The sequence below is a fragment of the Bufo bufo genome, chromosome 4, assembly GCF_905171765.1.
Source record: "Bufo bufo chromosome 4, aBufBuf1.1, whole genome shotgun sequence".
Lineage (NCBI taxonomy): Eukaryota > Metazoa > Chordata > Amphibia > Anura > Bufonidae > Bufo > Bufo bufo.
In genome coordinates, this window is record NC_053392.1 from 25,182,724 (window position 1) to 25,196,100 (window position 13,377).

The 13,377-nt window shown below is 44.9% G+C and overlaps 1 protein-coding gene across 1 annotated transcript in view; it reads left to right on the plus strand.

Moving 5' to 3' along the window:
- Positions 1–13,377, plus strand: part of LOC120998913 (vomeronasal type-2 receptor 26-like) — a 90,705-nt gene that overhangs the window by 50,973 nt on the left and 26,355 nt on the right. The window contains exon 2 of the mRNA XM_040429792.1: positions 5,701–5,824. Coding sequence (XP_040285726.1) covers positions 5,701–5,824 — 124 coding nt within the window. The remainder of the gene's footprint in view (positions 1–5,700; positions 5,825–13,377) is intronic.

The window sequence follows — 13,377 nt, forward strand, 5'->3', positions numbered from 1 at the left end:
GCTCCCGGCCGGACCTGTCACTTACCAGTAGGAGGAGCTCCCGGCCGGACGCAGAGATCGTAGCTCGCAGGTAAGTATAATGGTTCTACAAATTGCTAAGTAACCATGGCAACCGGGACAGCAGTAGCGTCCTGGTTGCCATGGTTACCGATCGGAGCCCCAGCGATTAAACTGGGACTCCGATCGGTACTCTCCGCTGCCACCAATGATAGGGGGGGAGATTTTAATTAGGAGGGGGAGGGAGGGGAGAGGGCCAACTGGCCACCAACGAGTTAACTACAGGGGAGGGAGGGGGGCCCACTGGCCACCAACGAGTTAACTACAGGGGAGGGGGGGGGCGGCCGCACTGGCCACCAATGTGTTAACTACAGGGGGGGGCCCACTGGCCACTAATGTGTTAACTACAAGGGAGGGAGGGGGCCGGCCGCACTGGCCACCAATGTGTTAACTACAGGGGGGGCCCACTGGCCACTAATGTGTTAACTACAGGGGGGAGGGGCTGCCCCCTGCTGCCTGGCAGCACCTGCCAGGCAGCAGGGGGCAGTCATGTACACAGTTCTTTTAGTATATTCTAACCTGAAGCGTCCCCATCACCATGGGGACGCCTCTGTGTTAGAATATACTGTCGGTTCTGAGTTTTCACAAAGTGAAAACTCAGCAATGAAAAAGCTTTTATGCAGACGGATCTTCGGATCCGTCTGTATAAAAAGTAACCTACGGCCACGGATCACGGACACGGATGCCAATCTTGTGTGCATCCGTGTTCTTTCACGGACCCATTGACTTGAATGGGTCCGTGAACCGTTGGCCGTGAAAAAAATAGGACAGGTCCTATTTTTTTCACGGCCAGGAAACACGGATCACGGATGCGGCTGCAAAACGGTGCATTTTGCGATTTTTCCACGGACCCATTGAAAGTGAATGGGTCCAAGAAAAAACCCGGAAAACGGCAACGGGTCGTGTGCAGGAGGCCTTATGCAAAGAGTCAGTATTTGCAGTGTTGGCCCTTCTTTTTCAGGACCTCTGCAATTCGACTGGGCATGCTCTCAATCAACTTCTGGGCCAATTCCTGACTGATAGCAACCCATTCTTTCATAATCACTTCTTGGAGTTTGTCAGAATTAGTGGGTTTTTGTTTGTCCACCCGCCTCTTGAGGATTGACCACAAGTTCTCAATGGGATTAAGATCTGGGGAGTTTCCAGGCCATGGACCCAAAATGTCAACGTTTTGGTCCCCGAGCCACTTAGTTATCACTTTTGCCTTATGGCACGGTGCTCCATCGTGCTGGAAAATGCATTGTTCTTCACCAAACTGTTGTTGGATTGTTGGAAGAAGTTGCTGTTGGAGGGTGTTTTGGTACCATTCTTTATTCATGGCTGTGTTTTTGGGCAAAATTGTGAGTGAGCCCACTCCCTTGGATGAGAAGCAACCCCACACATGAATGGTCTCAGGATGCTTTACTGTTGGCATGACACAGGACTGATGGTAGCGCTCACCTTTTCTTCTCCGGACAAGCCTTTTTCCAGATGCCCCAAACAATCGGAAAGAGGCTTCATCGGAGAATATGACTTTGCCCCAGTCCTCAGCAGTCCATTCACCATACTTTCTGCAGAAGATCAATCTGTCCCTGATGTTTTTTTTTGGAGAGAAGTGGCTTCTTTTTTTTTTTTTTTTTTTTATGAATTCTTTATTTTCAAAATTTTTCAAAACATACAATGACCTTTTGGCCATATTTAATAGTATACAGAGTTTGATATTACAGGTCATATACATTACAAGTTCTTGATGATCCTATAAATTGTTGATTGAGGTGCAATCTTAGTAGCCACAATATCCTTGCCTGTGAAGCCATTTTTATGCAACGCAATGATGGCTGCACGCATTTCTTTGCAGGTCACCATGGTTAACAATGGAAGAACAATGATTTCAAGCATCACCCTCCTTTTAACATGTCAAGTCTGCCATTTTCATCCAATCAGCCTGACATAATGATCTCCAGCCTTGTGCTCGTCAGCATTCTCACCTGAGTTAACAAGACAATTACTGAAATGATCTTAGCAGGTCCTTTAATGACAGCAATGAAATGCAGTGGAAAGGTTTTTCTGGGATTAAGTTAATTTTTATGGCAAAGAAGGACTATGCAATTCATCTGATCACTCTTCATAACATTCTGGAGTATATGCAAATTGCTATTATAAAAACTTAAGCAGCAAATTTTCCAATTTCCAATATTTATGTAATTCTCAAAACTTTTGGCCACGACTGTAATGTTTCCCTGCACTTGTAAATCGCTGGTTTTCACAATGAGGAAATTCCGATGACTCTCCCTACTAGCATCTGCACCTGTTTGTCCCTGACTGTGAAATGATTCCTCTCACTTATCCTTTCCCTGCACTAGTAAATTGCGTTTTTCTTTCACTCACCCGAGCGCCTGCAAACACTTCTGTCCCTGAACAATGTATGATGGTGAATGGCAGCATCTAGGATGGCCGCCGTATTTATAGGGCTGTGACATCACCGGGCTGGCTGGCTGCCTATTGGCTGCATGCATGGCATTATGGGTCATCCCGCCTTCCCAGAGTTCCTTTCCTCATGTCCTCACACGTGTAGCCGCCATTTTAGATGCCATTTTAGGAAAAAATGTGATTTGTTACCACGAAGCATGAGGAAATTTGCATTAGTTGAAAATCAAATTTTTCCTGAAATTCGGAACGAATTCGACTTCATCAGCTTCAATTCGCTCATCTCTAATCACAACAGTTGCAATTAGTTGTTCCAATAGCGTTTGTCCCTCTGTATAGCTGCGGTATCTCAGCAGAACCGCACACAAATGCTGCACAATACAAATGCACTATATAGAAAGTATATTATTGGTATATCACACCCCTGCCTCAATCTATTTTTTGGGGGGGCAACTGGTATATCACACCAGTAGAAATTATTTGTTCCAATAGCGTTTGTCCCTCTGTATAGCTGCGGTAACGCAGCAAAACCGCACACAACTGATGCACAATACAAATGCACTATAATATACTTTCTATGTTAGAAAGTATATTATAAGTATATCACACCCCTCCAGTAAGTCACACCTATCGATAGCACACCTATACCAGTCCTTAAAAGGACTTTTGTGGCCCTATTAGCTAGCGTTTGGTGTCCCTAACAGTCTGTCCCTGCTCCACACAGCAACCTCTCCCTACACTGGCGAAACACTGAATGTAAAATGGTGGCCAGATCAGGTTTATTTATAAGGTAGGGGGTGTGTCCATGTGCTGAAATGTCTCAATTGGCTGTCCTGTACCACCTGATGGATGTGTTGTGGGTCAAAGTTGTAAAAGAATATGGAGCCGGTGGACATCGCAATACGTTCACCAGTTTGGCGAACCGCAAACGAGCAAAGTTCGCCACGAAACGACCGCCGGGCGAACCGCAAGGCAATCTTTACTCTGTAAGATGGGAACCTAACACTAAATACTACCTGTTATGTGCCAAAATGGCCACCATTAAATTCAAGGAGTGCAGGTTCCACATGCATGCTGGGTGTACTTTATTTGGTTTGCCGAGTGCTGTTGCATTGTATTTTTCTCTTTGTCTTTCTAGCCATGGCATCGCGCACCTGCACATTGGGATGTGCTGACTGACCCCCTTTTTTCTTTGCAGTTTGTAATGGAGGTGTGGCTGACTCCATTCAGTCTTGCACTCCTGACCAGCCTGTCTGCCCCATAGGCTGATTTTAATTAGTGTAAGTATAAAGCTGTAGCCTGCACTCACTGGAAGCCTTTTGGCACCAGGAGAGGTATAGAATGGACTCTCATTGCATTCATTGGAAGCTGTCTGGCACCAGGAGAGGTATAGAGTGGGCTCAGCATGCATGTTGGTGTCTGCATCCCTGGATTTAATGGAGGCCGTTATGGCACCAAAAATGGTAAAAAGCAGAGTGGACCCAGCATGCATGTGGAACCTACACTCCCTGAATTTTATGGTGGCCATTTTGGCACATAACAGGTAGTATTTAGTGTTAGGTTCCCGTCTTACAGAGATCACCTTGACGTTTGGCAGACGGGCCCAAATAATTTTGTACAAAATGTATTTGCCAAGAATCTCAAATTTACAAAATAAGTGTATCATTAGCACCAGAATATTTTCTATTACTATGGCATTATTGTACTTTATTTGGTTTGCAGGGTGCTGTTGCATAGTATTTTTTTATTTATATCTCCAAGCAGTACATCACCCAGCAGTGATCTGCCACTTTGGGACATATCACTGTTGAGACCAGTCATTGGCTGGAACCAGAAGTGCAGTGCAGACAGCTTGGATGTCAGAGGGCCATAATTGAGCAGCAGGTACTGGATGAGTATGGATTTCTCTATAGTTCCCAATATCTGGAGTTTATATCTTAACTAGAAAAGCTACAATTTCTGGGGAAATTGTGTGAAGTGTTCTTTCCTCCACCAGTAGTCTTCAACTGGAGTGGGCGGAGTAACTGGGTGGAGTGGCTTGAGTAACTATTGTGTGGTTGGAGTGACTGGAGTAACGGTGGAAAGGTTGGACTGGGCAGAGTAACTTTATGGAGTGGGCAGAGTAACTGTGTGGAGTGTTTGGAGTGAGTAAAGATAGTAAACATTACACTAACTAATTGATTGATCAAATTTAAAAAATGCACATGGCAAGCTTGATAGAGTGAGAAATGCATTTAAACTTTAATTTATTTATATAGCACATTTAATTGCAATGTTGTTGCCCAAAGTGCTTCACAGTTACATTAAAACATACATTTATAAAATCATTAGCAGCTGATTTGTGTAGGTGGGCTTGAAAATGAGGGAGTGGTGTCAGTTTCGAAATCATGTCCTGATTTTTCAGCTCACACTCTAGCTTTCGTCACTCTGCTGGCTGCTCGCACACCTGGGTTATTATGGCAACTCACTCTACAGCAAGGGCAGAGAAGAGTGGTTAAAAATAATCTGCTCCAACTTGCTCACTTCACTGGCGGTTGCCATCTTCAAACGGTTGTAGTTTAAAAATTATAAATCCTACAGCAAAGAGACCCAGACCTACATTTTGATGCAGTATGTCTCTGAAATATTAAAAATAAAGGCACAGTTACAGTTTAGAAATTGCCCTTCAAATTTGAGGTGGCTAGAGTGGAGTTTCAATGAATGTCAATGGGCGGCGTGAGTTGCAAACAAATGGTCATATTGTAAAAACTATCAGGACTATGGCTAAGCCATGGACATTTTACTGGCAGCAGGAATAGATGAACGTTTAGATATAAGATTTGTGTAGGTGGGCTTGAAAATGAGGGAGTGGTGGCAGTTTAGATATCATGTCCTGATTTTTCAGCTCCCACTCTAGTTTTGAACATTCCACCATTCATTCCTATGGGACCAATTTCGCCACAAAAACGCCGATATTTCGTGAACCATTCGGCGAAACATTGCACAAAGTAATAGCACAAAGTAATAGCACACCAATCGGGAACAATCTGCACGTTTCGGTATATTACTGTCTATGTAGTGTAAAACCTGTGGGAGGAGTTCGGGTGGTAAATTTGGCTATAATAATAAGACTATATATGTGAGATAACAGTAAGTTGTCTTTCCATGCAAGAATACTTAAAAAAAGGGACAGCACCTTTATGTCTCAAAAGGCAAGCATTAAATACGTATATCTATATGTGTATATGACTTTTCCAGACACCGCGCTCCACCTGTAGTGAGAGTTGCCTCCATGGATACTGGAAAGTCCTACTGGAAGGAAAACAGAAATGCTGCTACTACTGTGCCCCCTGTGCAGAAGGCGAAATCTCCAACCAGACTGGTGAGTAGGGACAATTTCACATGAAAGTACAAATCTACAAGATGGGCATTAGCACCGATCAGACAACATTCATTTTGAGCTCTATTGCAAAAAAAGATGTGTTCAGATGTAGCCAACATTATCCTGGCTCCAGGCATGCCAGGAGGGTCACTGTAACAAGATCACTGTAATATCATTTTGTTGCATTCACACGTTAAGCCGGTCAAGATAACATTGGCTACATCTGTATGTCGGGTAGATCAGTCATATTTTGGAAGGGGCCATTTTGCTAGTTTCCATTTCTCCAGGTGTTTAATATGAATATCATATAGAGGAATATTTTTTATAATTCTCCATAGAAGGTTTTTTGTAAAAGGGATAAAAGTAGTGAAGATGGAATCGACTGTAAATTAATCAGATTCAATATAAATTTCACAAAAATGCTTCTGCCAAACAAATCCGCGGTTTAGGCAATTTGCTTTTTAGTCATTTCCAAAACAGTGATTGCCATTTTACTGTCAAATTGCAAGAGAAATAGAGCGGGGAGGATGGGGAAGACAGATCACATGACTCTGGGAGAAACCCTGGCTGGTGGGCTTTGCAGACAGCCTATCAGCCAATCATGTGGCTGGATAGATATTGGCATATAGGGATATACAGTGAGGAACAGAAGTATTTGAACACCCTGCGATTTTGCAAGTTCTCCCACTTAGTAATCATGGAGGGGTCTGAAATTCACATTGTAGGTGCATTCCCACACTGAGAGACAGAATAAATAAAAAAAAATCAGGAAATCACATTGTATGATTTTAAAAAAATGTATTTGTCTTGCAAGTATTTGAACACCTGAGAAAAAGCAAGAATTCTGGCTCTCAAAGACCTGTTACTGTGCCTTTAAAAAGTCCACCTCTACCCACTCATTAATGTAACTTGTCTGAGCTCTTTAAAGACACCTGTCTACCCCACAGTCAGTCAGACGCCAACTAATACCATGGGCAAGACCAAAGAGCTGTCAAAAGTCACCAGAGACAAAATTGTGGACCTCTACAAGGCTGGAAAGGGCTTCAGGGCAATTGCCAAGCAGCCTGGTGAAAATACGGTAGATCAACTGTTGGAGCAATTGTTAGAAAATGGAAGAGGCTAAAGACGACTGTCAATCTCCCTCGGACTGGGGCTCCATGCAAGATCTCACCTCGTGGGGTATCACTGATGATAAGAAAGGTGAGGAATCAGCCCAGAAGTACGGTACAAGGGAGGATCTGGTCAATGACATGAAGAGTGCTGGGACCACAGTTTCAAAGGTCACTGTCAGTAGAACACTACGCCGTCATGGTTTCAGATCATGCATTGCACGGAAGGTTCTCCTGCTCAAGTCATCACATGTCCAGGCCCGTCTGAAGTTTGCCAATGACCATCTGGATGATCCAGAGGAGGCATGGGAGAAAGTCATGTGGTCAGATGAGACCAAAGTAGAACTTTTTGGTCTAAACTTCACTCGTCGTGTTTGGAGTAAAATAAAGGATCAGAGCTAAAAAAAACTAAGTATTAGTGGCTCACCAGTCCTCCTGATGGATAGGTGCACACCCCTTAGCACCCCCTGTGCTAGAGTGAAACTGAAGATATATATTAAACTGGATGGGGGGCACTCTAAATTTGGCCACACATGTATTAGAATAATTGGATTGATTTATTGTCACAAATAAAAATCATCAAAAAACAATAATATATAATATAAGACAATATACCGTATTTTTCGCCCTATAAGACGCATCGGCCCATAAGACGCACCTAGGTTGTTGAGGAGGAAAATAAGAAAAAAAATATTTTGAACCAAAAGGTGTGCTTTTGGTGGGTTTTGAACTAATGGTGGTCTGTGGATGGTGCACTGTTATGGGGGATCTGTGGATGGCGAACTGTTATGGGGGATCTGTGGGTGACGCACTGTTAAGAGGGATCTGTGGGTGGCATTGTTATGGGGGATCTGTGGGTGACACTGTTATGGGGGATCTGTGGGTGACACTGTTATGGGGGATATGTGGGTGACACTGTTATGGGGATCTCTGGATGGCTCTTATTGGGGTCTCTGGATGGCAATGTTATGGGGATCTGCGTATGACACTGTTATGGGGGGAATCTGTGGATGACACATATATAGCATCTTATGCTATGTGTCATCCACAGATCCCCTCCATAACAGTGTCCCTGTAGTGTGAATGACCCTTAATACAGGGGGTGGGGGTCGCATCTGCTTTTATAATGACAGCGGAGCTCGTGCAGTGACTGTATCCTACTACACGGGCCCCACTCACTGTATATAATCGTATCTGTAATAGTTAATTGTTATGTATATAATTGGGTAATCAGCGCTGTATACTTACAACTACAAACGCTCGGTAGCAGAGAGGAGGGAGGAGGCAGGCCAGGAGGACAGGCGCTGGCAGCGTGAGTCACTTCGTCATGCGCCCACACTGCCTGCTTCATTCATAAAGTGGGCGGAGCAGGCGCGTGACGTAGTGACTCACGCTGCCAGCGCCCATCCTCCCGGCCTGCCTCCTCCCTCCTCTCTGCTACTGAGCGCTTGTAGTTGTAAGTATACAGCGCTGATTACCCGATTATATACATAACAATTAACTATTACAGATACGATTATATACAGTGAGCGGGGCCCGTGTAGTAGAATACAGTCACTGCACGGGCCCCGCTGTCATTAAAAAAGCAGATGCCGGCCCCCAGCCCCTCCTCCCTCTCCGCTGATACACCCGACGCACGGCATCGCGGCGGGTGTATCATTGAAAATTCAGCAAAATGCAGCATTCGCCCCATAAGACGCACTGCTATTTTTCCCCCACTTTTGGGGGGGAAAAAGTGCATCTTATAGGATGAAAAATACAGTAAACAACAAGTAAAAATTAAATTAAAATGACAAATGTCTATCTTTGGTTGATAGCATAAATATCAAAAATATAAAAAAATCGCCTTAAAATATGGTGGTGTTTCTGCTGTGCAAAGTTCCAATTGACATATGTATCGTGGTGCTTTTGTTGTACACAATTCCAATCCACATATAGATCACAATGGATATCAATAGTGTTTAGTGATATAAGTTGTCTCTGACCCCTCGTGGTCGATTATGATTTACTCACAGTGGGTAGATAGATGTCCTGTTTATTCGATCATTTGATATGGAATCGAATCGCACATGTAGCGAGGTTCTTACCGCGATGCTTGAATTCAGGGTATGTTGTTGCAGGACCTGTGGCGTCCTACGTGGTCTGCAGTATCCCTGGTAATCGGTCACCTGGTTGTCACGTGACTCTGAATAAAGGCGTGTCTTTAGATATCGAATCAAACGATGGATATTACCGCTGAAAATGAGGAATCTTGCGCTCTTTTTCTCTTAATTGGACCTTATAGTTGTATTTTCCTTTTTCTTTTCTTTTCCTTTTGTCTTTACGACCCTTACTGTTCAGTACCAGTCGCGTTTCGGGGTTAAAGGTACCCCTTCCTCAGTGGCTGAACAGTGAGTGTGAGCAATGGCCTTTTTATCAAACAACTATCAATTAAGTGTTGCATTCTGGGACAGTGAGGGTCTCTTTGAAAAGGTGGATACTGGTTCTTAGTGTTCAGAGAATCCGGGAATTATATAAGAGATATGTGAAAATATGTGTGATTATAATATGCTCCTGAAAAATAGAACATGAATATCGCTCTGAATAGGAAAACGCATGTGAAATATGGAAAACATATATGCGATTTATTGCTTATTGATGTTGTCTTTCGAAAATATGACAGAATTTATGCTTTAAATATAAAGACGCACATGTGCGATTTACTGATTAGAACTAACGCTCTTTATGCGATATTTTCTATTCAAGACGTCAACACTATCTCTTTTATAATTCCCGGATTCTCTGAACAATAAGAACCAGTATCCACCTTTTCAAAGAGACCCTCACTGTCCCAGAATGCAACTGCCCCAGAATGCAACACTTTATTGATAGTTGTTTTATAAAATGGCCATTGCTCACACTCACTGATCAGCCACAGAGGAAGGGGTAAGAGACAACTTATATCACTAAATACTATAGATATCCATTGTGATCTATATGTGGATTGGAATTGTATACAACAAAAGCACCACGATACATATGTCAATTGAACTTTGCACAGCAGAAACACCACCATATTTTAAGGCCATTTTTAGATATTTTTGATATTTATGCTATCAACCAAAAATAGACATTTGTCATTTTAATTTTATTTTTACTTGTTGTTTATATTGTCTTATATTGTATATTATTGTTTTTTGCTGATTTTTATTCGTGACAATAAATCAATCCAATTATTCTAATACATGCGTGGCCAAATTTAGAGTGCTCCCCATCCAGTTTAGTATATAAAAAGAAACATCAGTTGCATCCCAAGAACACCATCCCCACTGTGAAGCATGAATGAATGGGGCCATTTCTTGTGAGATTTTGAGCAACAACCTCCTTCCCTCAGTCAGAGGATTGAAGATGGGTCGTGGCTGGGTCTTCCAACATGACAACGACCCGAAGCACACAGACAGGATAAATAGGGATGAGCGAACCCGAACTGTATAGTTCGGGTTCGTACCGAATTTTGGGGTGTCCGTGACACGGACCCGAACCCGAACATTTTCGTAAAAGTCCGGGTTCGGGATCGGTGTTCGGCGCTTTCTTGGCGCTTTTTGAAAGGCTGCAAAGCAGCCAATCAACAAGCGTCTTACTACTTGGCCCAAGAGGCCATCACAGCCTTGCCTACTATTGGCATGGCTGTGATTGGCCAGTGCAGCATGTGACCCAGCCTCTATTTAAGCTGGAGTCACGTAGCGCCGCCCGTCACTCTGCTATGATCAGTATAGGGAGAGGTTGCATCTGCGATGTTAGGGCGAGATTAGGCAGATTAACTCCTCCAAAAGACTTCATTCTGTGATCGATCTGCAGCTGTGGATCATTGAAGTGCTATTATTGACTTGCTCACTTTTTTGAGGCTGCCCAGAGCGTTTTTAGATCACTTTTTTTCTGTGGTGATCGGCGGCCATTTTGTGACTTGTGGTGCGCCAGCACTAGCTATCACCAAGTGTATTTAACCATCGATAGTGTGGTTATTTTGTGCTATATCCTACATCAGCTGCAGGCTGAGCCTGTTTCACTCAAGTGCATTTAACCATCAACAGTCTGGTTATTTTTTGGCCATATACTACATCAGCTGCAGGCTGAGCTTGTGTCACCGAAGTGCATTTAACCATCAACAGTCTGGTTATTTTTTGGCCATATATTACATCAGGGGCAAGTTGAGCCTGTCACCCAGCGCCTAAAAAATAGACCTGACTTTTCTATTCAACCAAATCTGCACAGTTTTAGCTGGTCAAGTTATTTGTAGTGACCGTCAAAGCAGACTTTTTGTTCTGGGTTGAAAAAGCATTCCCAAATTTGCCATTCTGAAAATAACTAGTTTGTGGTATTTCAGGGCTACTTGAAATCTATCCCAAAAATAAAATCTTCCATTGAAGTTATTGATAGTGTCATTCAGAAAAACCTAAGACACACGCTAGCGTGCTGATAGAAGTGTCATTCTGTGATTAAACCTATAACTGTCACACAGCGCAAAAAAAAACAGGTCTCACATTTCTATTCAACCAAATCTGCACAGTTTTAGCTGGTCAAGTTATTTGTAGTGACCGTAAAAGCAGACTTTTTGTTCTGGGTTGAAAAAGCATTCCCAAATTTGCCATTCTCAAAATTGTGGTGAACGGGAACAATGAGGAAAACATCTAATAAGGGACGCGGACGCGGACGTGGACATGGTCGTTCGTGGTGGTGTTAGTGGACCCTCTGGTGCTGGGAGAGGACGTGGCCGTTCTGCCACAGCCACACGTCCTAGTGAATCAACTACCTCAGGTCCCAGTAGCCAGCAGAATTTACAGCGATATTTGGTGGGGCCCAATGCCGTTCTAAGGATGGTAAGGCCTGAGCAGGTACAGGCATTAGTCAATTGGGTGGCCGACAGTGGATCCAGCACGTTCACATTATCTCCCACCCAGTCTTCTGCAGAAAGCGCACAGATGGCGTATGAAAACCAAGCCCATCGGTCTGTCACATCACCCCCATGCATATCAGGGAAACTGTCTGAGCCTCAAGTTATGCAGCAGTCTCTTATGCTGTTTGAAGACTCTGCTGCCAGGGTTTCCCAAGGGCATCCACCTAGCCCTTCACCAGGGGTGGAAGAGATAGAATGCACTAACGCACAACCACTTATTTTTCCTGATGATGAGGACATGGGAATACCACCTCAGCACGTCTCTGATGATGACGAAACACAGGTGCCAACTGCTGCGTCTTTCTGCAGTGTGCAGACTGAACAGGAGGTCAGGGGTCAAAGCATGAACTGCAGTGGAGTAAACACCTTAAAAACAAGAAAGTCACTCAGGCTCCCCCTGCTACCTCTTCTGCTGCTGCCGCCTCGGCCTCTTCTGCTGCTGCCGCCGCCTCCGCCTCTTCTGCTGCTGCTGCCGCCGCCTCGGCCTCTTCCTCTGCCTCTGCAGGAACGTTGGCACCTGCCGCCCAGCAAACACCCTGCCGCTGCTCGCCTGTCTGCGCTACAGCGTAACTTCGGCCTTCCCGCTCACCGCCTCATATGCGACGTGCCCACCAGGTGGAACTCCACCTTGCATATGCTGGACAGACTGTGCGAGCAGCAGCAGGCCATAGTGAAGTTTCAGCTGCAGCACGCACGGGTCAGTCGCACTGCGGATCAGACCCACTTCACCACCAATGACTGGGCCTCCATGCGAGACCTGTGTGCCCTGTTGCGCTGTTTCGAGTACTCCACCAACATGGCCAGTGGCGATGACGCCGTTATCAGCGTTACAATACCACTTCTATGTCTCCTTGAGAAAACACTTAGGGCGATGATGAAAGAGGAGGTGGCCCAGGAGGAAGAGGAGGAAGAGGGGTCATTTTTAGCACTTTTAGGCCAGTCTCTTCAAAGTGACTCAGAGGGAGGTTTTTTGCAACACCAGAGGCCAGGTACAAATGTGGCCAGACAGTGCCCACTACTGGAGGACGAGGAGGACGAGGATGAGGAGGAGGTGGAGGAGGATGAGGATGAAGCATGTTCACAGCGGGGTGGCACCCAAAGCAGCTCGGGCCCATCACTGGTGCGTGGCTGGGGGGAAACACAGGACGATGACGATACGCCTCCCACAGAGGACAGCTTGTCCTTACCTCTGGGCAGCCTGGCACACATGAGCGACTACATGCTGCAGTGCCTGCGCAACGACAGCAGAGTTGCCCACATTTTAACGTGTGCAGACTACTGGGTTGCCACCCTGCTGGATCCCCGGAACAAAGACAATGTGCCCACCTTACTTCCTACACTGGAGCGTGATAGGAAGATGCGCGAGTACAAGCGCACGTTGGTAGACGCGCTACTGAGAGCATTCCCAAATGTCACAGGGGAACCAGTGGAAGCCCAAGGCGAAGGCAGAGGAGAAGCAAGAGGTCGCCAACGCAGCTGTGTCACGGCCAGCTCATCTGAGGGCAGGGTTA